Source organism: Conger conger, chromosome 5 (genome assembly GCF_963514075.1).
Source record: "Conger conger chromosome 5, fConCon1.1, whole genome shotgun sequence".
In the NCBI taxonomy this organism is placed as follows: Eukaryota; Metazoa; Chordata; class Actinopteri; order Anguilliformes; family Congridae; genus Conger; species Conger conger.
This window is the reverse complement of record NC_083764.1, coordinates 24,822,888-24,849,861: the sequence shown is the minus strand read 5'-3', so window position 1 is coordinate 24,849,861 and position 26,974 is coordinate 24,822,888. Positions and strand designations below refer to the sequence as shown.

The window sequence follows — 26,974 nt, the reverse complement described above, 5'->3', positions numbered from 1 at the left end:
TACTTATCTAGCTCAGTTATCCTACTTTGTGTCATTCAGAAATGCTCTAAGACCTGCATTTCAGCAAATTAAACGCTGCTCAATCAAGTATCTTACACAAACCCCTGTTCATAAATCATCAGTCCGTCTTGAGAAGTGTTCCCGAGGTAGCTACAGCACAAAAATAGTTTTAAACATTGCCTGTGGCTGTTGCCACTGCCGAGAGACCTTCTCTAAAATAAAACAAATAAAAACCTACCTGAGGAGCACTGTATCACAAGAGAGACTACCTGGTTTATCAATCCTTAGCCTTCTATTGAGAGTCAATGTGCACGCAGTCTAGATTTAAAGGATGTGCAGATTTTGAGTTGAGCTCATATAAAGTCAATTTGCAGCATGAATCTAAACTCCTTTTTGTTTCTTTTTTTTTCTGCAAACCTTGAAAATATTAAAATTTTGTACATAAGTGAGCATTTTTAGCATTGCAGTTCATATTAATTGAAATATAGATAAACTGAACAATATTCTATCTCAGGAGTGAAACTGTTGCAGCGTGTCCCAACTGCTGGGCATGTTGAAACAGCTCTGGGGCAAACGGTATCCGAAATGTCGGAAAACGGACTGGAAAAAGCTTCGTTTTAATACAAGTCAAAGGTTGGTGAATCCAACATGCCTTGTATAAATGATCGATATTTTGTCAATAGCCTACTCACCGCATATGACACCATTAATATGCAATAAATGCCTCAGAAGAGTGAGTGCTAGATAGGGCTAAACACGTCCATGGTATACACGGAATATACAACATTACATTAAGATGCATTTATAATTGGCTGGGGCTTGTTGGAACATAGTGTTATAATTTTCCCCGGCGGTGCTTGGTGTAGTGCTGCATGGCTTATAGTTTGCTAGTGACATATGGAGTGACACTGGAGTCTGTGGCATTCATGCACAGTTAATCAAAAATACTTTGGTGGAAATACATTACTTGCATGGTGCTAAAACGCTGATTTGTTAACTCTTATTTTCAAATTGTCCTTGCACTCACACATGAGAAGTGTGTTGCTATAAAACATAAGCAAAGAGCTGCAATGTACACATGAGAAGTGTGTTGCTATAAAACATAAGCAAAGAGCTGCAATATAGACCGACCAATACAAACTTCAAAATAAAAATGGACGCACAGTAACTGTTCTTTATTTTAGTCATGGAATTTAAGCATGCACTATTTCAAACAACGTTCTGTTAAATTAAAGGCAAACAAGCATGCTCATTCATTATGTGATGGACTGGATTAAGCAGGTAATTTGATTTTCTTTATTTTAATTTGACCTTTATTTAACCAGGAATGACCCCATTGAGATTGAAATCTCTTCTGCTAGGGGACATGAAAACTGATTTATGTGAAACTGCATGCACCTGTTAGCCTTGTGCTGCTACTTCAGTTTTCCATGATTTGCTTCGCTTCAGCAAGTATTTTCAGTGACAAACACCCAGCATTACTGATCAGTAATCCATAGAATTTACCCTTAAAATTAACCAGAAACTATATTTTAACAGCTATTCTTTAAAAAAATTCCTTCCAGTAGAGCATGCACCCAGACCCCCCTAGACACTCACCATCTTCAGGATACAAGTTACACCCTATTCACTTCCATGATGCCAATACATCTAAGAAGATTTAGACCTGATTTTTGTTGTTTAATTGTTACTAATTGAAAAATATTGTTACATTTATGTATGTTTATGTGGATAGCACGTTACTAGCCTAATAAACGGGCTAAGTGTTTAATTATATTGCACATGCTGTCCTGTTTTTCTTTTGATATAATAATAACTTCAACAATTGTCAATTGTCAATAACTTGTTTGATTGTTCATATTTAAGTTTTCCTGTCTGAAATTAAATGCACTTGCCTGGTAAATAGTTTAGGTCTTACAGTGTGTGAAAGAAATTCACCCACCTTCCCGTGCATGACAAGCTCAGCATCAGCCAATAACACGCTCCGTCAAGCCTAAATCAATCAGATTCCTAGTGCGTAGTGCGCCCTCGTCCTGTTACAACCACCACTTCCAGACACAGAAATGGCATCTCCATAGAGACACCCAGTAGACACAGAGTGGAGATCTGGTGGGTAGGACTCCCACTGAGGGAAATGGTTTCCAATAAATAGGTTTCAGTCAGTGCACCCAGTGTGAATATTGGTGGAAAAATGAACACTTGCATTTATTTTATTTATTTTGTTAAAGGTACAATAGGTAATTTTGGACTTCTAATAGTCGAGAGGAATTGCAGCAACAAACACGTTCAAACCACAACACTGTTTATCCCACCCTTTATCTGTGACGCGCTGACGTTGAAACGCTATTGGCTGTGGCAATTAGAACCAATTTTCAACCAATGAGCTTGAATTATTGTTCAGCAATACAATGTTTTGGTACAGAGTGCCAGCCCGTCAATTGAATATTTTGAAACCCAAATTTAAGGCCTATAAACACAGGCAGAGGGTGAGTCAACATGTCAGTGAGCCTTTTTCAATGATAGGAAGGGATTTACAGTGGTCTTGTAGCATTGTTTTTATTCAAAAATGTTACCTATTGTACCTTCAAGGACAAATGTTGACTGAATTCTGACTTTTGTCCCTCATAATGAGAGATAGTCTACGGTTTTTTTCATCAAACAAACATGACCTCCATATTTGGACTTGCTGTCCTCCAAATCAAGCCTCAGACTCAAACAATGCATTCTGCCATGCTGTCAGGTGCTGTTTCTGCCAAAGGCGCCCATACTCTATGAATATAATTTCCCTCTGATGAGAACTGCTTGTAGCAGAAAACGTTCCGTGCAAACGAATGATCAGAATCGTGTGCTTGAATTGCAAATTGCTTTACTATAGCTATAATGCTCATCTGCATATGTCTTGAGTCATTTGCAGCTATGCAGCATGATGACATAGGCTTTTAGCATCTTGTTTATCTTTATTTGAAGATGTGTGCCCGTGAAATGCATGTTTAGTTCTGTTTAGGGTTCTTGCATGTTTAATAATGCATATTCTTTAATTATTTTTTTTACTTTTCCATAAATACTGGAAGGACAGTGGACTAATCAGCACCGTTCTCTAGTTTTGGGCACAGTGGATCACTGGTAGAACAATCTGTGCATGTAGATCAGCTTTATGTTTTAGCTGACCAAATATAATTGACTCATGCATCAGAAAAAAACACCTCCAGGTTGCCATGACTACCATTGCTGTTAAGTTGTGTTGGGGCCAACGTAAGAACTTTTTGAAACAGGGAAACGCCTTTGTCCACGCCATTGATGACGCAATCAACGCCGCCTCCTACGTGTACTCACGTGCACGCGCTCTTTCCCTCTTCCTTTGTCTCCTTCCCTCGCTTTCTCGACGTGGGCATACGTGTACGCGCATTCCTTTGTCCTCCATCTTTCTTCCCACTTCAATGCGTTACTTTTCCGTCACGCCCTTCTTATTTAGCTGTGTTTATATGTTTCTTGTGTTCAATAAATACCCTTTATTGTAACCGGTTGTCCGTAAATGTTTTTCCAACACTAAATCAAGCCAACTAGCTATTTAAGAACTACTTATAAGGCTACTTATAAAATTCGAACTCATATAAGTGGTTGTTGAATTCATAGTATTAATTCAACGGTATGACTGTTGAATGATTTATTAAATCATTACCACTGAGTTCGTTATTAATAACGTAGCTAAATTAAAATAATTAAATGAGACTGATTACTAAATACGATATTACCCTTCGGAACCTACAGTTGAATGGTATTTAGAAAATTAATATTCATGATCAGATCTTCCAGTCAAGTTTGATGTTTTCTTCATATCTGGGCCATTTGTCCTGTATCTCAGTTAACTGAACCACAGTTATTTTCTGTGCATAGATCTGTGCCACTGTATAATGGAACAAAGTGTATTGGTTCTGTCCTTGTATTTTTCTCTCTGAACAGAAAGGAAGTTTATTTTACTCTTCATTTACTCAGTGGCCAAGCTTACTCGTGGCCTGCAAGCTGCACCTTGTTGAATGATACAAAAGCAGTGGCAAGCTGTGATTCAAAACTTTCAACCTCTGAATAAACAGTAAGCCCAGGCTATTACAAATACAAAACATGTCTTCTTTTGACCTTTAACCCTGTATGGGCAACAAACTCTGCCAGTGAACTTGACTGACTTTTGGTCTTCCATAGCTGATTAAATTCCCTTATTACATCCTCATTTAGACGTGACTCTTGCTGCATCCCCATATCTTCAACTCAGTGATTATGTGTGCAGCGATGCAAAAACTGTTTATATCTGTTGTTCGTTCCTACTTAATTCCAAAATGAAAATATGTAAATTTGAGGTTTACAACTGTATTATGCAGAGTAGTTGCATGCCATTGGTTTTGGCCCGTGTCCCAAACAGCTTAGATTACAGTGCATCCAATTTATAGTATCTGAAAAGCAAAATAGTCACAGTGAACCATGTAATTGCATGCAGCAGAATTTGTCAACCAGCACTAACACATGACTCACTTCCTAGTGTGCATTCATCACATGAAATGGTAAAAGGAATGTGCCCAAACACTGTTTTTATCTTCTTATTTGTGGAAAACACACATCACTTTGACCCTTAACAGCTTTTGTGAGGTTCAGCAGCTATTGTATTTTTGTTAATGAAGCACTGGAAGTATGTAAACAGTCTTTGGTACGGGAGGGAAACCCTTTAATCAGAACCTAAATCCTGCCAGTGCTGTCTGTGGTCTTGAGTCCTGTGAGTATCCATTTGATATCAACAGAGACCCAAGGGTCAGGCTAATCCTTCAGGTGCAGTCAAATCATAGGGAACCCTGCTGTTAAATCCAGCTATGCCAGCTTAACCAGCTTGAAAATTAGTGTTCAAGCTTGTCATAAGCTGGTTGAGCTGTGTATCAGCTGGTCAACTAGCATGGCCAATCTGATAAGTGGTCAAGTTTGTCATAAGTTGGTCTAGCTGGGTATGAAGTGGTCAACCAGCTAGTGCTAGTAGCTTCTCTGAGCTACCAGCTGTTTCAAAACATATCTTGAGCTGGTCAAACCATGTCAAGATGGGAGCTGGTCTGAACTGGTCAACCAGCTAATCTATGTCCAGTTGAGAGCTGGTCTGAACTGGTCAACCAGCTAAACTATGTCCAGTTGAGAGCTCATCTGAATTGGTCAACCAGCTACCAGCTGTTTTCAGCAGGGAAGAGACACCTTGGCACAAAAATTCTAGTGTCAGTTATAAGTTATAAGCCCAGTCTTAGAGTCCTGGGGCTTCATTACTGTGCTTATGTACAAACATATTTCTGCATAAACTGTGGCAGATTTCAATAGTAGCTGTGAGTTGTTACTTCAATACATAGAAACACTAATCGCAAAGGAACTGGCAAGCTTGCACAGCTGATGACAGAATTCTCTCCTTAATAAAGAAAAATCCCCAAAACAGGTTTCAGGTGTGGATTTGTCAGTGACCACTGAATTCATGAATAGAAACACTGCAAGATGCAAACTACTGGTTAGCCACAAAAACAAGATGGCCAGGTTACAGTTTGCAATGAAGTACTTAAAAGAGCAACCATGGTTCTGGAAAAAGGTCTTGTCTACAAAGAAGATGAACTTATATCAGAATGACAGCAAGAAGAAAGTATGGAGGACAGAAGGAACTGCCCGAAGCGTAACACCTCATCTGTGAAACGCGGTGGTCGGGGTGTTATGTCCTGGGCATGTATGGCTGCCAAAGCTACTGGCTCACTTATCTTCTTTGACATAACTGCTGGTGGTAGTTGCAAGTGTACTGACACATCCTATGAGCTCAAGCAAATGCCTCAAAACTCGTTCTACAGGAAGACAATGATCCTAAACATACTGCTAAAGCAAGTTTTGGGAAGCTAAACAATGGTCAAGTCAATCACCCGATCTGAACGGAATTGAGCATGCCTTTCATATGCTGAAGACAACTTAAGGGGACTAGCCCCCAAAACAAGATGGCTGCAATACAGGCCTCACCAGAGAAGACACCAAATAACAGGTAATGTCCGTGAATTGCAGACTTCAAACAGTTATTGCATGCAAACATTGTATTGTCCCAAACATTATGGTGCCCTGAAATTGGGGGAACTATATATGTATGTGTCTATGTAAACATTGCTGTACTTTCTACATGGTGAAACCAATATGTATAAAAATTCCCTTTATTAAAATCTGACAATGTGCACTTTAACCACATGTGATTTTTCTCAAATTTTGGAGTACAGAGGCAAAGAAATAAATGATTGGTCTTTGTCCTAGACATTATGGAGGGCAGTGTACATGGTTCAACTACATCCTAGCTGTTGGAGGATAAGAGTACAATCTTGTCAGCCGAAATTAAACCTCCAGGGGTATGTTCTGCTCTCCCTAAACAGGGCTGCTGTCGATAGGAAGTTTAATTTTTTTGATAGGATCGCCTCACCTTTCACCGCTGCACGGATTTGTATTTGCCAGCAAAGCATATATGAGTGTCATTATTCAGCCTGTGGCAAAACACATAGCCTTTCAAAACATTCCCTCTGACTGTGTGGGTAGTTAGATGAGCAAAGCTAATGACAGAACTGAGCCCTTTGGCAAAAAAAGACCCTTTTTGAACACATATGCTTTCATCTGCAGCATGTGCAGCATGTTTTTTTTGCTTTTCTGACACAGGAAGAGGCTTAATGATTGCCATGTTGCTTTTGTTTGGATTTGCTGTTTACTAAGCTGTGGGGGTCTGAGGGTGATTTAGGGGCAGAGAATACAGTGGGGAATGTTTGCAGCTCAAATAATTATTACTGAGTGACTGCTATGGGAATCAACACCCCTAAGGATTTTTTTTATCATATTTGAAAAATATTTACATACATATGTCACACGATATGAGGAAAATATGCGATAACGTTGAGTATTGCGATGACGATACGACTTGCGAAAAATGAACAGATAGTGTGCACAGTTCTAATGTCTTTCTGCTTTTGGTATACTGCTAATATAGACAACAGACAATGAATTGCATATGCCCTTTGAATAATAACAAAAACAAATATTTTCAACATGCTTTTATTGAACAAATAGCATGTGAACAGAACATCTACATTTATTAATTAAAATAAATACCATTCATCGCAGTTCAAGTAGTCTTGCGATATGTTTAGTATATTTCTCATGCTCTAAATCATGGCTACGCAACTTCATTTTCCACAAAGGCAGCCCGACTACCTTTGTGGAGAATGAAGTTGCGTGGCCATGATTCTCAGGAGGGCAATGCTGCAACAGACTGCTTGTAGTGCCTGCTTGCTATGATGTTGCAAGGATTTGAGATTTTATCACCAGAGAGACTACAAACCTAAGCCTTCCTTCCTTGTAAATATCATTCGTAGTTGCACGTTGTCCCAAAGCAGATAGCACGACAAGAGGGTCAACTCCCTTGGAATGGAAGTCACGCTGCAAGTCTCTATCGACACAACTGCTTTAAAAAACACATTTTCAACCGTGTAGGTTGTTGCTGTGGTGTTTTGGTGACTACGTATTCTTTTTCCAATTTTTCTTTTTTAAAACCCTTGCAAAAAAAATTCCAATGTACCATTTACAATGGTCTGCCGGGCTATATTTCATTTCTGCTTTCATTCCTGCTGCAAATTGCTTGGCGGAAGCTGTAAAAAGCTTGTGTACATACTGCATGTTGTGTAATTATGGTTGCCGGTGAATCACGATGCTTAGGGATGGGGTGCAATCTGCATTTCTAAGTGCAGTTCTCAGCTAGGGCACTGCCATTGTACCATTGAATTTAGGTCCTTAATCTAAATTGCTTCAATAAATATGTTGCTGCATGTCAAGAATATACACCATGTACATCATTCTGTATAAGAGCAACTGCAAAGTACTGTGCATAAAAAAATGTGAATGGAAAATATATCTTGCAAAGAATACAGGAGTTGATGGAGACCTGGTCACCTTTCATGGGCTGTGATGGAAGGGGTTATTGAAAGCAAATGAGCATTTTTAAAAGACTTGTTCCATTCATGTTTTTGGCTGTCTTGGTATTACAATACAATGCAATTGTATCTTTTTGAACTATTGTTGTTATATGTTGTCAATTGTAATTATAATGTTATGAAAATTTGTCTTTTTTTGGAACTACGTACTTCATTGTACTGTTTCTCAGTAGATATACTGTCATCTTCTGTGCACTATTCTCTGTACAGAAGTAGGCTAAGTGGTCTGTTATTATGTCCAAATCCGTATGAAAAATAGGGTGTCTCGTTCATCTATTATTGTAATAAAGGCTTTCTCCACTATTTCATCAGTCTATATGACTACCTGTTGGCATTTATGACATTTTTATTCCATTCATGAAATCTTCCATTTTTACAAGTCAATTTTAATGAATTGGAGTGGCAGGGAGCAGATTGTGGTGATGGAGAGCTAACTTATCACTTGACATTGTGAAAACAAAATGTCTCACCCAACCTGTTGGCCAGCAAAGCCAATTACCAACGTGGACTTCTGTTCATAAAACTGCATCTTCCCTGTGTGAGATTCCTGTGTTTTGTTGTCTGTGCAGCCTTGTCGTACATCTAACTTTTTTCTTCCCATTGCAGGCACGTTGAACACATTTTTACGACAGAAAGGCCAGACATCTTCTGAGAGCCCGGTATGGTCACTTAGTGGTAATCAAGGAGACCGCTGGCGGCAGGCCAAAGTTGGCATCCACCCAACAACCTCCTTCCAGGTGAGTGGAACAGAATTGGGTCAAATACGTAATTGTTTCGGATTTAAATAGTTTTCTCGATGATCCAAAAAGAACCAGCTTCCAATTATTAAATATAGTTCTAATATAACCCTCAATATATTACAGCTGTCTGTGCTGTTTCAAAAAATAGCTCAAGCAAACTATGAGAAGCGGGGAGCTAGACTGAACTGGTCAACCAGCTGAACCATGTCCATCTGGGAGCTGGTCTGAACTGTCTGTTTAGCAGTCCTATTGCATGGTTCGCCCGAGTGGCTGTGCTGACCAATTGTAGTGTACAGAAAAATGGTTCCTTGACTGCCTGTTTTAAGTGTGCACATGCTCACCCTCCCCTTTCAGATTACAGAATACATCACAGAGGTGGGTCAGTGCTTACAGGTGCAATAGGAATTCCAATAATAAGCAGCAGAAACTGCTGTATCCCTATGATACCAAACTTAGCCCATAAAAACAATGCAGTAGCCTACAGATAATACATTTATGGCCCCAGACAACAAGAATAATGCAGTAGCCCAGGGATACTATATTTAAAGTCCATGAACATACAGTATCCCAATGATGCCAAACATGAACCCACAACAAAAAAAGCAATATTACATTTAGCTCAACATCTTGTCCGATGTGACTTGAAGTTGATTAGACTAGACAGGGGACAATCCTGGGGCAATGTGCAATTAAGGGCCTCCTAAAGGGCCCAAACTGCTGCATGGATCTTACCAGTGCTGCACCGGGACATGAACCAACAACCTTCTGGGTCCTAGTCATGTACCTTAGCAACTAGGCTACAGACTGCACCCACTGCAGTCTGGAGATCCTCCAAGCAATAATACGGTATTATCTCAAACAACCATTTACATTTACAGATGTTTGTGAACTCAATGACTAAGAGGACCTGTAAGATTTGTAAGATTCTCAATCAAAGTGCCGCGGTGGACAGGGTTCAATCAGCCGTGGTTGGCCGGCACAAAATCCTGAATCTCCCGGGCTTCCAATCGACATTGCCGTTGTGGTGTATCCACAGCAACATAGGAAGAGATTTGGTACAATTGGCTGCCAAATTGGGAGAAAACGGGAAAAGATCGGAAACAAATGAAAAACATTTTGTAATGAAAAAAGTGTGTTTTATACAGGTTCTGCTGAGTAAAGCGATAGTTGAATCCTCTTCTCCCTAGTTGGATGGTGTGGGTGTGGAGATGGCCTTAATGAACATACAAATCAAATAATACTGTACCCATTGCCTCATTATCAGTTCAGCTATCTCCATCAATATATGCTCAGACACTTTGACCTTTCGGTAGCTACATTTCTTTCTTTTTTAGAACAAGAACTCAAGGTCCATCATTTTACAGATTGTGTTCATTCAATCTTTGCTTTGCAAGCAATTTGGCCTAAAAGCAAGCTTACACTTTAACTTTTTTTGATTCTTGCATAGAAACGTAGAACTTGAGAAAACCGATAGGAAGAACAGGCCAAGGTCACTTGGCTTTAAATAGGTGTACACAAGAAATAATAAAAAAAAATATATAAAAACCCTCAACAACCGATAAAAACAATCAAGCAAATAAATAAAAAATGCCAGTCAATCAATAAAAATGGGCAAACCCTCAAGGAAAACAATAAAGGAATAGGAAACAATAAAATCATCACAGTAAAAACCAATAAAGCTATAAAACAAACAAGATAAATAAGTAAATAAAAAGATGAATAAATAAACAAACAAATAAATAGTGAAATAAAAAATAAAACTACACCGTATCAAGCTTGGCCTTGAATACCACCAGATTCTCTGCTTCAAGCACATGTCCTGCAAGCTGATGCAAGCCTTAATATCTGTTTGAGTTAAGAAAGAAATCCTAATGTTGGTTTGGCATTTCTGCTAGTTTCACCTGTGTTTTGCTAACATGGGGCCATATGTTATACTAAATAATATGGTGTCTAAATCAATTAAATTCCCTAATTCTATTCACACATAACACCTAATTTCCATGCTGGTTGCCAGTTTTATTGCCATTCTTTCCATTTCTTGTATTGCGGTGCCCAATTGCACATTGTACTAAATGTGAGGTCAGACCAGTGCATTACCGTATATAATGTCAAGATTAAATCCTTCCTGAAATATTCTTTATTTCTTGCAATATATACCAGCGTCCTATTAGCCTTCTTCACTGCTACATTAAAATGCCTAGCCCCAAATAGACTTTGGTCTACTATTGCCCCTAAGTCTTTCTCAAATTGAGCACTATCTATTTTCACTCTTCCCATTAAATATTCCGGTCTTATATTCATTTGGTGTGAGTTGCAGTAAACAAAATAAGTTTATATCACCTCTGAAAGCCAAAACTAGAGTATTGCTCATATCATTAGCAGTCATCTTTGTTGTTAGCTGAGCGAATCAGGCCTGTTACTGTCACTCAAAACAGGACGGACTGTAGATCAAAACCCACCTCAGTCCTACCTCCATCCTTGCTTTACCTATTATGTGCTAATAATAGATGTTCCACTTTGATTGCTACAGTATCAGACATATGGTTTGGTGACAGGTGACAAAGTTTGCAGTGGTGAATATTTGTCATCATAATTCAAATAATGGCTGTTTATTTTCTTGTTTGTACAGATGGTGTTTGAAGGTATCCGTGGCCCAGGGATTGAGGGGGATATAGCCATTGATGATGTCACCCTTGAGGAGGGGGAATGCAGAGACCCTCCACCAAATAGTAAGTGGACATCTCACTTATATTGCCATAGCATTGCCATATAATTTAAGGGCTAAATAAATCATAAAGGTCTTCATAATTTACCTGTGCATCCTATACAATGCATTTTATTGTGGTTGTTTTCAGCATTTTGTTTTTATCTATTTTGTCTATATGTATATTTAGCACGTACAGTAACATAAGTTAGTTATGTAAATACAGTAAGTATCTGGACAGTAACACATTTTTGGTGTTTTGGCTCTGTACTCTAGCTTCACATTGTATTTGAAATAAAACCTTGATTTTCAAGTGCAGATTTTTAGCTTTAATTTGAAGGGTTTTATATTGGGTGAACAGTGTCCAAATTGTAGGCAATTTTATACATAATCTGTACTTTAACCACATAGTGATTGTATTATTTCAACTGTGTCTTTGCTGTAGTGCAGAGGGAAAACGTGTCACTGTCCAAATACTTACAGACTGCACTGTATATCAGTTTGCATGTTGTTGCATTTCTTGTTACTGTTTTCTATTATTCTATTTACATGTTTAAGTGCCGTTATTAAAATGTATTTTCATTTAGATATAGGCAAAAGATAGATGTACTGGCTTCACTTTTCCCTGAATGTTCTAGAAATCTTCTAGCTACTGTTCTTGATCCTTGCCTCTCCATCTCTGCCCAACTCCAGATCTGAGGTCACTGGCTCCCCCCACAGCGGACCATATATGGCGGCTATGCGTCACCCTGCTTCTGGCCCTCTTCAGCCAGCGGAGGTGACCTCCCATCTGCAGGGGCAACGGAACGGTCAACCAGGCACCAGGAGCAAGGGGTGGCGGGGCGAGCTCGAACCTTCAACGTGTAACTACCAAAGATTCCTGCTGAGAAAACACTGAGAAGGACACTGAAAAAAGTGGGGGAAGATCTGCATATTTTTTAACTTTTGTTTTGCTTTGTGGATACGATCGGTTGGGGTACAGCAAGTTTGCCTCTTCAGCTGAAAAAGAATGAAGAATCTGGAGTTATTTGATCTCTCAAAGCACAAGGGTCTATATATTTTTTTGCCTTTATATATTGTGCTTTTCAATTATCGTTAGAAAGATGTGGGGGGAAACTAGATGAAACAGGAACCCTTTGCAAAACAGGGTACAGTTGAGAATGGCAGCAATTACAGTAGTGACCCCCCTAGCCCCCTCCTCCCCCCAGCTCTCACATACAGTATATGCCCAAAGGCATTATTATAAAGAAGTTAGCCGTTCTGCCAATTATTTCCCAAACCCGAGCTCAACCTTATTTTCTAGTGCATGGCCGCATCGTTGCCCTTTCCCCATGATCAGTCGTACAGAGCACATTGACATTTCGTTTAAACTCCACAAGAAAGGATAAATAGCAAAACATCTGCCCTTTTTCGTTCCGCACGAGCTGCCGCCCACCGTTTCGGCACCTGGCATGCCTGGATCGCTGTGGCGGTTTTCTGGAAGGCGGCCCGCAAGCCGCTGGAAGGTGCTTACTCCGAATTGTGCGTTTGAACCCGCAGAGACCAGCCCAGCTGAAGAGCGGAAACACCTATCTGCCATAGAACCAAGTGCCTTCAGGTCAACACCAACTGTGAGCCAGAGTTAATGCACAGCACACTGGGCATTACCGCCTGTGGACTGTTTCCTACCCAGTTTGTTGCCCATGGCGGTTGCTGGTTAAAGGCAAGCATCTACAGTACTACCAGATGTGATGCTTAACAATAAGAACAGTGCCAAACACTGTCTGTGAACAGTGGCATGAACAACATTTAAAAAAACTGAAAAATAAATCAAAGTGCTGCCCTGTTTTTTTTCCTGCTTTGGGCTAATCACTATCCTGGGGAAACATGGAGGCTTATGGGAAAGAAAGCGAGTAAGCTCCCCCTAGGAGAAGGGGGAGTAAAAAACAGCAGTTCGGTGATCAGACACTGAGGGAGAAGGGGAAAATTTAAAGTCCTCTTGTATTCAGTCGATCCTGCACCTGAATTTAGAAGTAACCTCCACCCCAACTCCGGTGAACCTTGGATGTGCGAATACGATGAATAGATAAATGAATTACTTTTATAATTATTGAACAAGTTCACAATGACAGCAACGTCTTGCCACACTGAACATAAGTCTTTTCACAGACATAAAAGATTACCTAAAATGACTGCATACTGGATTAAATGATACAAAAAAAATGATTTTATTATTTTGGCAAGAGCTTTTACATGAACTTTACATAAACTTTGGAACTACCTGAGACAATTTGTATCCTTAACCATCCGTTTTTGAAATTAATGTAAAAAAGAAGAAAAGAAGAAATCTTGACATCATCGGGTTTTGAACGTTTTAAGACATTTCTTTGTATGTAAATGATCTCACCTTGGACTTTTCATTTCTTTCAAGAATACATACTTTTTTATTCCCTTGCATTGTGAAGATATTAAAACAAGCTGAAAAATGTATGCAATTCAATTTGGTTGATTACTTTAAAAAATGTTCCGTTAGATAACATCTTCATACAAAAAGCACAAGTCAAAAAAACATGAAACAAAAAGATAATATATTGTTACCTACTAAAATATCAATGAAGAAATTTAAATTATATAAAACAAATAAAATACAGAGGCTTTGTTTTTGCTTTATTCTGTAGGTTTATTTCAACATTTTTTAAAGTGACATCCTTGCAACTTATGACAAAATAAATAAAGAAAACATATTTTACAGCTGTGTAAAGATCTTTATCAGGTATTTGTGTGATTTATAGCATATTTGTTTATGTATCAGTTGAGGGAGCATCTTACAGTTTTGTCTTTGATTGCTGTCGTCTTTTGTGATTTGATATCCTTGTGTTTTATCATTTATTTAGCCTTGGTTAAACCAGGCATTAACATTTCTCTGGTGAATACTTGTCTCAGACTGAAATGAATGGAGAAAAAAAGTGAATGGAGAAACTCATCTTTCATGTTGTGCAAATTTCTTTTTGGAGATGTCATTTCTGAAGTTGTTTTTTATGAAGTTGTGCCATGATTGCTGTCAATTTGCTTTGCTGACACTTTTATCCGGAATAAATTACATAGCTGACATTTTATGTCAGACAAGTTTTTAAATTATGGATGCATTAAAAGTCAGGTTAAGTATCATCCGCTCTGGGGATATGCTGGTTGCAAGTTCAGTTCCTTATTTAAGTAGACATTCTTTCAGAAATGTAGTTAAAGTATGCTTCACTCTTGACCAAATGGATTTTCTAAAAACTAATATCAAACATGCCATGTTCTCACAATACAACACTATTCAATATGTAATAGAGCAACATAAAAGTATTTGAATAGGATTAATTTCAGGCTAATACCAGCTGAATATAAGGGTAAACTAAAAGCTGTTATAGTGCAACTGTTTTTATCTTTGTTTATCTCAATTTGAATTATGGGTAGGAGGGGAGGATGATACAGTGAATATCCAGGAGTACTAATAATAATGTAAATTACAAATGGAAAAGGATGCAAGCTGTACATGTAAGTTTCCATAGATGTTGTTGCTATTATTATTATTATTATTATTATTAACAATGTGATAACGGTTTTCTTTTCCTCAGTCGTACTCGATGTTGCATATCTGACAGTATACCAACTGTCTGGCCATGTCCTCCTTCAAAGGTGTTTTCGGTGTAAAAGTTGTGCGTCCTGAGCATTCTGATATTCCTCGGTTTGTGCTTCTTTACGTTCTTGGCACCCTGAAGCAGCAGTACGGTTGATTTTCCTCCTTTCGCGTTCACCATCTGTGTCCTGTGATTTCACCCCCCCCCCCCCCCCCCCAATCCCTTCTCCTACATCTACCAGGAGATTTACCCCTCCCACACCAGTATATCTCTCAGTGCACTCACACTTCTCATTTTCCAATCATTCACACCCTGTCCCTCACAACGTGTGTTTACGTGCACGTCTTACTAAATCACACCACCTACTACTCCCCCAGTCTAATGACCTGCTGCTGCAAGACTACCTAATGAGGAGCCTATCGATGGCTGCTGATGACATCAGTGTAAGTAAGTGTAATGTGTGTGAAACCCATTAGCGGTATGACCGGAATGTCTTGTGTACAAAATCAGCCTTTTGTGATATTATACGCAGTCTGTAGTGGCCTTGTTTCAGCTATGGGCTCATTCCTGTGCAGGGTTTGTCGCCTCTAGCAGTAGATAGGTGCGAATGTTGTTTTAAGTGCGCCTCGTTCAGAGAAGTATTTGAATTTGAGGGCAGGGGGTGAAAGTCAAGGCGTGGTGTTCGCTAAATGGACGAGCAGAACATCATGTCCTTCTCTGGCCCTTTCTCCCACAATTCCACGTCTTAATTTATTTCCTTTTTTGTTGAAGGTCTTCAGGTCACTGCTGTATATGAATGTGTTTTCCCCTCCTCCCTTGGTTCGACGGAGCGTGTCGTTGACACCTTCAGATCTACTGGAGTTGCCAAGCACATCGGAATGCTCTGGAAGATTCCTATGTTCCGCTCCGTTTGCTGTGGCCCATATTTTTATCTTAATTGGTCACATTCGGATGGCTTGACAGTGAAATTCTCGTTTGAAGCCCAGTAGCAAATATAAACAAAAATGTGAGGTTTATCCCTTTCTATCAGAATTCTCAGGCCAAGTATCATGTCCTGCAAGTCTGATATCTAAATCCTGTGATTGTCTGTTGTATTAGCCAAATATTAAATACATAAGAGGATCAAGTATGCAGTGGCTTCGGAAAGTATTCAGACCCCTTCACTTTTTGCACACTTTATTGTGTAGATTGGTAGATGGTTGTAGAATCTATTGTTGTAGATCTAATTTTAAATAGATAAAATTGTCATTTCTATCCTTTAATCTACCTACACTCAATAACCCATAATGACAAAGTGAAAACATGTTTTTAGAAATTGTAGCAAATTTATGAAAAATCTAAAACTGAAATCTCTCATTTATTCAGCCACTCTATGACACTCTACTGGAGGTTGACAAATGGCATTTAAAATACTATGAGAGTGTAGCATGGTTAGCTCAGCTAGTTCGCTAGTAAGCACGGATGGTGCAGTGAATGCGAAGGCTGGTAGCAGGTTATCGCGACAACACTCGCCGATGACGTAACCCTCAAATTAAAAAAAAGAGAGCGTTGTTGCCCTTGGCTAGAGGCGAGTTCGTCTTTAGCTGACTGGTAACGCGTTCGACCAACAAATAATTTGGACAAGTGAGAGGCCGGGGTTCGGGTCCCACCTCGGACTCAGGCAATTTCTCACCTGTTACAAGAGCATGAGGAAAAAGATTCTCTGAGCTTGGGGAAACTAAAATTATCCAAGCACTATGTTTGGCTAACACCAGATACTGCTCATCATCTGGCTTATACCATCCCAACGGTGAAGCTTGGTGGTGGCAGCATCATGCTATGGGGGTGTTTCTCAGTGGCAGGGACAAGGCGACTGGTCAGAATTAAGGATGAATGCAGGCAAATAAAGAGGTCCTTGGAGAAAACCTGCTTCAGAGTGTCCATGACCTGAGCGGAAGCATTCAGCCAAGTCAAAGCTGGAGTGGCTTCTGGAAAAATCTCTAACTGTACTTGAGTGGCCCAGCCAAAGCACAAACTTAAACCCCATAGAATATCTGTGGAGAGACCTGAAGGTGGCAGTTAACAGATGCGTCCCAACCACTCTGATGGAACTTGAGAGGATCTGCCAGGAGGAATGGGATAAACTGGCCAAATCCAGGTGTGCAAAACTCGTAGAGACTTACCCAAGAAGACTCAAAGCTATAATTGCTGTCAATTACTTATACAAAGTACTGAATTAAGGGTCTGAATACTTATTTATATTTTTAATAAATGTGGAAAAAGTGTCGGAATACTTCCTGAAGCCACTTTACATCAGCAGCCATTACCTCCGGGGACATGTTTAACACTCTGGTTGACTTTTTGGCTCTGGCCAAGTTAATGTGCTTCACCTGATTTCTGTTGGGTCATTTCATTATGGATTAATTCAGCTGCAGAGGTAAGTCCTCAGATGGAAGTCAGTGTTGATGATTTGCTCAGAGACTTATTTTTAGAAGTATTGGTCTTCTGCTGCTGGAACCTATCCACTTAGAGGTTTGACGCATTGTGTGTTCAGAGATGCTGTTCTGCATGCCACTGTTATAATATGTGATCATTTGTGTTACTGTCACCTTCCTGTCAGCTTTGACCAGTCTGGCCCTTCTCCTCTGACCTCTCTCATTAACAACGCATTTTTGCTTGCAGAACTGCTGCTCACTGCTGCAAACTGACTGTTGTACATACTCACACCACCCTTTCTGGCACCAACAATCATTCCACAGTCAAAGTCACAAAGTCACTCCCCATTCTGACATTTGGTCTGAACAATGCCACATATGCATGCTTTTATGTATTTCGTTGCTGCCACATGATTGACTGATTATATATTTGCATTAACCAGCTGGTGTATAGGTCTACCTAATAAAGTGGTCACTGAGTGTAGATAATTGCTCCCTCCCACCTCTTAAGAATGATGTACTTTCTGCCAATACACTATTAAAAAACTATTCCAAAGAAAACAAATGTATGTAAGCTGACAAAAATAATGACTAGAAAATCTGCCTCCATCGTTCAAAATTAAGTTTTAGTTTTAAGTTACACAAAAAATGGATATTGACCTCATAATGAAAGATCCCAAAGCTTATTTTTCCAGATGTAAATTTGTCATTCCAAAAGACTCCATATGGATTAATATCAAAATGAATGAACTCTGTGGGAGGCAAATTCAGTCATGGTATTTTATTGAAATGGAAAAAATAATTTAAACAAATGCTATCATTATGAAAATGAGTCCTTTGCGGACCTTGTGCGCAGATATACATTAACTATATTCATAATGATATAACTTATATTCAATATATACTGTCACTACTTGCATGTAATATGACTGATTATGGAGCAAACTTGAAAGTTGCTAAGTTATCAATCATTGTATTGAGTAAATTTGTTCTGTAACGAATTAACTGCTTGATGCAGATACATTGCATATACTAATATTGCACATATCATGATTTTGGTACAGAATTATCATATCCAGGATATAAGCAAAGTATTATTCTTTATCTTCTTCGTAGTAGCGTACAGATTTTTTTTCTTCCACATGACATTCCTAGATATGTTTTTTAACCATAAGCAGATATTGGCTGAATATATATATCTTGTTGCCTCTGCCTGACCTTAGAGGATGGAAAATACATATCATTTTTTATAGAAAAACCTGGAGAGTGAGCTGTCAGCCTGCATCGAAATGCACATCTGAAGCATGTTATAAGTAATGAGGTGTTAAATGCAGTTTTTCCATGATATCAAATTTTCAGATAGTGCTAATGGTCATCCACATTGCGTCAGTCAAGCAGATTCTCCTCGGCCAACTGGCTGGCGGACAAACAAATCCCCGGAGCAGCTGCATGAGATGCCACGACCTCATATAGAGGACCCAGTGCAGGTTGTCACCACAGAAGTGAAAGCAATGAAACCTATCATGAACCATACAGGAATACAGAAATGTGCCTAAAAAATTGCAGATGTTCCTAAATTATGATTTCAAATCTTTTTGCTGGTCATAATTTAATGTATCCCTATTTTAGTAGTAATTCTGCATGAATGCCCTCGCTTTTGCTTACATTTATGATACCTTGTGGATAGGCTGGAGCTAATGGCCTCCATAACATGCATAATGTTCAGCAGGATCTCACACAGAGGTAACTGTAAGATCTGCACCCTGAAAAATATAAAGGCAATATTCCTTTCTGCTATTCCTTTCAATATTGAAATAAGTTTGTTGCTAGTCAGGAGATGAATGCTTGCATCACCACATTATTGCACCCACATATTATATTATAATAAGCATATTAATACAAATACAATGGGCAAATTGCACCAGAATTTTCCACATTCAAAGAGGATGCTACTGCCACCCACTGCTGGCCAGAGAGTGGCAATGCATAGCAACAATGATCCGAATTAGAAGTTTCGCCTGCTACACAATATGTACAATCACAGTTAAGCCTGAGAACATACAGTATAAGGAATCAGAGCATAAGTGGGGACACTGGTACTCAATGGGCCTCATGCAAGAACATTTTCATGTTCTTATTGTTTTACACTACATGTTATTTGGCTGGTGCTTTTATCTAAAGCAACAGTCGATTGGACTAATCCCCCCCTACTACAGGCTGCCCCCATTATTGTAACTGCTCACAATATTGTATTGTAAATTTCTCTTTACTTTGAAGGGCTCATACGAGTGTGCCACGTTGGATTCAAGTAATGTTGCTAACTTCAGATAACTACTAAATTAATATTTCCGTTATAATACAGTATATATAGTACTTTAGGCAGGTTCCATCGGATAGATTGCCAATGGGATTAACAAGAACAAGGTACATAGGGGATGACATTGTAAAACCCCATGCTAACCCAACGACGGAATTTAGCGAGGGCTGAAGGTATCAGCGTGCTCATCCTTCTGGTGTTGCTGAAAGAATACTAATAGGGTTAAAAATTAGTGGCCCCTATGCGGAGAGTCTAGATCAGCCAATAAATAAACCATGATACAAAGACAGGAGTACCACTCTGCCTTCCGCTCTTTACTGGTCCGGGCTGACCAAGAATCTCCACAATAGGGCCAATATATTCACCTTCGTTTATCTGACTCCATTTTAGAATAATAATTTAGATTAGTTATCCACATTAGGTGGATTTCTTATTGATAATTTTGACTTGATCGTTACAGGAATCCTGTACTGAAATTTACTCTCTGAACAGTCCTCTGCTGGTACCACCGCATGTCACATCGCGCGTTATGTGCACGTCTCATGAACTGACTAGCTATCTGTAGTCATTACAGAGGTCGCAGGAATAGCTGCTCTCGGGTATATCTGTTTACAGCCTAGGGACCCAAGCAGACCAACATAGCTACGGCTGTGCTCGACATGAATGAACTACCATGCGGAGGCGAGGGATTTCCCAACATAGGTCTACGGGTGCTATACGCCGTGATACAGTAAGTGGAAATAATCATCCTCCCTAGACCAGTTTGAGGGGATAAACCACGCATTCCCTGTGTAACATTAAGTTTCAGTAAGGAAAACCAAACAGATCAAATTTTAACAATTTTATTTTACCAGGCAGGTTACATACACGTAATTACATACTAGTTCCAAATCAAAAAACATTACAACGGAAACCAAATTACGGAGTCTTAAAAGTCATGCTGTCTGGCTACAGACACCCTGTACGTAGAAATTACGTGCACTGTGTGCACGGGAGGCTGATTGCATTCTCCCAGATTGCTTAGTTTACTGTTCTTAAATCCAAAATCTGGCCTTTGATGTTAACCCTAAAAATGGGTCACCCATCAGTAATTTGGAGCCACGCCTCCCCAGGAAACGCAGGGGGGTTGAGGCACATGGCTTTCACTGGGGCAGAGCTCCACACAGTTTCTCCTGCTTGGTTATGATGTCCAGGGTTTGCTGTTGCAGAAATAAAACCATTGCACCAGTCGCACTGAAACAATCAGAATAATACCAAACATGAATATTATCTAAACTGACTTTGTCATGAAACATCCAATGCTGTACACTTCATTTAGTGACTGAGTAAAGAGGGAGAGAGCAATAAAGGGGGGTTCAGGAGAAGGTCAGGGCCTAGCAGGAAGTATTTCCTCCCAACCTCTCTGTACCGTAAAGAATGTTGCCCCGTTGTAACGAGTTTTACGGCGGGAGGCCTGAGTCTTCCCCCACAGGCTCCTGCCCGTATGGGTGCGGAGATAGTGGGGGTTAATGGTGCATGCTCCTGGGTTAAATTACTTTACAGCCACATATTCCACATTAATTTCATTCCATTAATTTCCGTCTTACAACATTGGCTCAGGAGGTAAGAGCAGTCGTCTAGCAGTCTGAGGGTTGTCGATTCGATCCCGCCCTGGGTGTGTCAAAGTGTTCCTGATCAAGACACCTAACCTGCCAATTGCCCTTGATGAGCTGGTTGGTGCCTTGCATGGCAGCCAATCACCGTTGTTGTGTGAGTGCTATATAAATGCAGACCATTTGCCATTTACGTAGTCTACCACATATGCAATACCTGATTGGGTAGACTGTGCTTCGTCCATTTCGGCAAAACAAAACAAAATGGCGGACCGTTGATAAGCTTTCCCTTATTCCTCCTAAACAGTCCACTAACATCCGTCCACCATCCTAGAAATATTTACAAAAGGTTTTTTATATTCTTCTAACATTTTCAAACCTTTAACAAATGTTTAAAAACATTAAATAAAACATTAAGCTTAGACCTGTATATTTCATATTCAGCCATTCCTACGCATCATAAGTGGAGGAAAATGTGAAATTTTTAGGGACTGTAAAATGAGTGCTGCTTTGAGCTTGAGTGAGATTAATCATTGGGAGGCCAGAGTTGTTTTTCTCTGACCAGGAGTGGTAAGATAGAGGGCAAGTATCCTGCAGTGGAGGCTAAAAACTTCACTGTGAGTACTAAGTAGTGAAGCCAGTGAAATACTGGCCCCAATTTCCATCTGAGCAAAAATAAAACAATGAAAAAATCACACTGCCTCTGCAATCTTCCACCCTGCTTCTATTTTCAGTTACACATCTGGGTTATAACCACCCCATGGATATGGGAACTAGGGGTGCTGATGGCAAAAATGTTTTGTCTGCGACTGACGTTTTTTAATAATAAAAAATAAATGTATTAAAAACAATGCATTTTTGCACAATTTTACTGTTGTTATTGGCCTAAATATTGCATGTTTTGGGAATATCGGGGACATAATTTGCAATACTGAATAATTTAATAATAATTTCCAAATACTAATGCAAGGTATAGGGTAAGTAAAGTTACGTTGGCTACACTCCCGTTGCTGCATTACCTATTCAATCAGATCAGATAGTATCACAATGACGCAGAAACGCCAGTGTGGAAGAAATGGTTTGTCATAACCTTTATAACTTTGGTTTTCCAGGCCATCGTTGTGGATCAGACATGTTTGATTGGACATTCAAACCAGCTTGGTTCAATAAATGGAAGTGGCTACTTTGTGTGGCAGAGAGTAAACACACAATGCGATCTGATATACTTTTGAGGCAAAAAAGTGTCATGTTGTCACGTTTCAGGTCTGTCTTGCCATGTTTTATGTTTATTCATTTTGTCTTAGTCACGTATTGTCTTATCTTGTATTATGTTAGTCTAGGTTTGTCATGTTGTTTAGTTTGTTTCTTGTTACGATTTATTTTCTTGTCATGTCTAGTTATGTTTCGTTACGATTATTTTACCTTGTTATGTTGAGTGGTTATCGTCTTAGTTCATTTAGTGTTATGTTTTGATTTATGCTTATTGTTTCACAGACTGGTCATTGTTTAAACATACACTTTTACATGTCTTTCCGCAAACCTTGCGTTCCGGCTTTCTCTCTCTCTCTTTCTGTCATTCACACCCTAATTGTTTCTATTTGTCTATTTACTAAAACTACTAACGCTAGATCAGGATTGGGTAGAACTAACAGACTAATCATGTGTTCATGTTACCTTACGTTTCTCGTGCATGTCATTTACTAATTTACTTATGCTAGGGCAGGATAGGCTTATTACTAACGATTACTAATTACCTTGTTAAACTTGTCATCCATCGCACCTGTTTTCCATTCTCTTGCTGCTCTCTAACTAATTGTCTACACCTGTCTACACCTGCATTTATAGCCCAGTCGCACTTCTGTTCTTTGCGAAATTGTCTGCCTCCTGTACGTCAAAGCAACTCTTGAGCAGTACTGTCATTGATTACTCGTTAAGAGCCAAGCCTGCCTACCGACCATTGTTTATTGATGTCTGTTTCGTTGACCATCGTTTGTTTTTGACCATGTCCTCGCCTACTGTTTTTGTACCTTTGCCTCGTTGATTGTTTTATGGTTTCGACTTCCGCATCACCCTCGAGTACGACCCTGCCTGCCGTCCGCCTGTACTTCTGCCCCGCTGACAGCTCTCCTGCTACCGGACCTCCCTGCACGTCTACCGACTATGAGTTTGCCTCTTCCCTCGGCACCGTGCTTTTTGTTTGTTTATTGTTGTTTTGGCTGGATCTACGTGTATGGACTTTGCTTGTTTTGACTACGCTCCTGGGATTCGTCCCGAATAAAGCCCTGACGGGACTTTATTTCACTATTGTTTCTGAGTCGTGCATTTTGGGTCCAACCCCCACGCACCCGTCTCACATGTACTTATATGGATATGATCTTGTATGCTGTGTGCAATGATTTTTGTTGCATTGATTAAGGAATTCTTCTTATTACTATGGCATTGCTAATAATATCATGGGTATGGAGTTGATAGTAAAAACCCTCATGTCTTCCAGTGCCCTGAGTGTTTATTTTTTATTTTTTGCTGCTGCATTTTGGTCTGTATTCTAACATCTCTGGTGAATATGGGTCAATGTATATGCTGGCCCCGGATGCAAAGCAAGCTTGCTTTTCTTTGGATTTAGGTGGGAGACACGGCGCCGGCCTGATTTTATTATAGGCGGTTGGTGGTGTGCTCCTACCTTTTTATAAACGTGACCCATTCTATTAGCCTCTATCAGTCTACAAATAAATTGTTCAGTATGAATAATTTGTGTATAAATGATGTTTGCCTAAATGTACATTTGTATTATTACCTGCACAATAATAATCATTGTATAATAATCTGTATAATAATCATATACAGAAGAAACCCCACAGGAGACTTCACTTAATAGATAAGCTCAAACCCATACAATCTTGATAAATAACAATCCCCAGATGTGCCGTGTATGAAATATATTGTCAGATAAATTGTATTTAGATTATGGCCTCAGATAGAGGAAGAGAGTAATTGGATGGGGCAAGGCCCATGCTTGCTTCTCAGAATGCTACTATCCTCTGCAGTCCACATCAAAGTCACACAGATACCCTAATCTAGGCCTGACCTCCTGCAGAGTTTGTCAATGAAGAGACACCAGAATCAGGGCAGGGCCCTGCCAGGCCTTCCCTTTTCGCCATTTCAGTTTGAATGCAATCTGTTAGAGATTGCATGAAATAATTAATGTCTATATAGATAATGCTTGTTGAAGGTGTACAGTTGAAATCTGTTGTTAGATGCAGAAATAAAAAAAATAACTTTTATAAAAATAAATTACCTCCTCACAAATTCATTGTGGCAGTCAGCAGGGAGTAGCAAGGGCTTTGGAAATTGAGGACCAATACGTGGCAGCCCACTGGCTCCACCCTGTGCCCATATTAGAACTTCCTGCTCAGCCAACCACTCCCAGAGAGAATGACAGCGCACCAGAACGGAATCCCAAGACTGAGTGGACCATACATAAAGGAGGAGCAGAACCAAAACAAAGCAGAGTACCGCAAGGGAAATCAACCCGAGGGAGTAGGAGAGAGAAAACTGTGCTGTGTGCTAATTGTTGTCCTCATTTGTGTAGGAGAACGGTAAAGTGTACCGACTCTCGATTGGCTGACCAAACCTCCTGGACGACGAAAAGCCTGCACCGCCTGAGAATCCACTTCCCTGTACCGACCCTGGCTAATGACCCAGGATTCTCAGATTACAGCTCCATGGAAAAGTCGTCTTGGCTCTCTTCCCCACTCCCTTTCCCCTGGGCAATCAATAAAAAGCAGAGTTTTATTTCATTCATTTTGTTGTGAGACTCATTTATTATTTGGCTTAGTTGCGTGGCAACTCCACTCTCCCCAGGGTTTGTTACATCATGTTTGGTCTCATTAAAAAGAGCTCATTGTACAATATACACTCACTGAGCACTTTATTAGGCATTTATTAGACTTCTTTTTTGACTTATTGGTCTTCTGCTGCTGTAGCCTATCCACTTAGGTTTGGCGTATTGTGTATTCAGAGATTCTGTTCTGCATACCACTGCTGTAATATGTGGTTATTTGTGTTACTGTCACCTTCCTGTCAGCTTTGACCAGTCTGGGCCTTCTCCTCTGACCTCTCTCATTAACAACATGTTTTTGCCTGCAGAACTGCTGCTCACTGGATGTTTTTAGTTTTTCACACCATTCTCTGTAAACTCTAGAGACTGTTGTGCGTGAAAATCCCAGAGGATCTGTAGTTTCTGAGATGTTCAAACCATGCTGATACTGGCACCAACAATGGTCTGGCACCAACAATTATTCAAATGGTCAAAGTCACTTAGATCACATTTCTTCCCCATTCTGACATTTTATCTGAAAAACAGCTGAACCTCTTGACCACGTCTGCATACTTAAATGCATTTACTTGCTATCCTGGGGATATTTATCTGGCTGTATGCATGCATGCCTGTAGGATACGTCAATATCAGAGGGCAGTTTCTTTGGGTGCGTGTGTGAATAAGTTTGGTGGTACAGCCAACATCATATTGCTTTCAATTTGTGTATATTCCAATATTGTACTCATTCATTCATTCATTCATTATCCTAACCCGCTTATCCTGAACAGGGTCGCAGGGGGGCTGGAGCCTATCCCAGCATACATTGGGCGAAAGGCAGGAATACACCCTGGACAGGTCGCCAGTCCATCGCAGGGCACACGCACCATTCACTCACACACTCATACCTACGGGCAATTTAGACTCTCCAATCAGCCTAACCTGCATGTCTTTGGACTGTGGGAGGAAACCGGAGTACCTGGTGGAAACCCACGCGCACACGGGGAGAACATGCAAACTCCACACAGAGAGGCCCCGGCCGACGGGGATTCGAACCCAGGACCTCCTTGCTGTGAGGCAGCAGTGCTACCCACTGCACCATCAATATTGTACCTTTTTGGAAATTGTTTTATGTTTGTTTGCCTCTTAATATTCAATTCCACGTCCATGTCCTGTCTCAATTGTCTGAATGGTACAACCCTCTTCTTTCATTTATGTCTTCAACCATGTGTGTGCAGTAACTAGTTTTTGAGAATTGACATAGGCACTTGACACTTTTATAGGACGAGTACAAAAAAGGTAGAAATTGCCCTCTAGGGAGATAAAGTTGGAAGGGTTAATGTCCCACCTCTCTGCATTCTTTGAAATGCTCCTGCCACCCCCCCCCCCCCTCTGTTTTTTGTCACAAATTGCACCCAGCATGTTACATGCATATACACATGTGTGTGAATGTTGTGAGCAAACCCCAACCCGTCAACATGTATATTAAAAAATATTAAAAATTAAAAAATCCAGTGAGCAGACAGAAACGCCTTGTTAATGAGAGAATGGCCAGACAATTCAGAAGACACAGATGGTAATTGACCGTCACAAGTAATGGGTAATGGGTACAAAAAAATACATAAACAGTTAAACATACCACCATTATTCCACAATCATAAAAAGGTGTAAAACATATGGAATGGCATATTAGTGCACATTATCCTCATGGACGGTAAGGAAGATGGTGAGGGTGGCCATAAGTAACCTAAAGATCGCAGTTTAAGAATTACAGAG

At 39.9% G+C, this 26,974-nt stretch overlaps 1 protein-coding gene across 1 annotated transcript in view; it reads left to right on the top strand.

The window, feature by feature from the left end:
- The window catches only part of LOC133128833 (MAM domain-containing glycosylphosphatidylinositol anchor protein 2-like), a 205,275-nt gene extending 190,726 nt beyond the window's left edge, over nt 1-14,549 (top strand). The window contains exons 14-16 of the mRNA XM_061242640.1: nt 8,622-8,752; nt 11,385-11,484; nt 12,153-14,549. Of these exons, the coding sequence (XP_061098624.1) occupies nt 8,622-8,752; nt 11,385-11,484; nt 12,153-12,241 (320 nt within the window). The 3' untranslated portion in view covers nt 12,242-14,549. The remainder of the gene's footprint in view (nt 1-8,621; nt 8,753-11,384; nt 11,485-12,152) is intronic.
- The last annotated feature ends 12,425 nt before the right edge of the window (nt 14,550-26,974 follow it).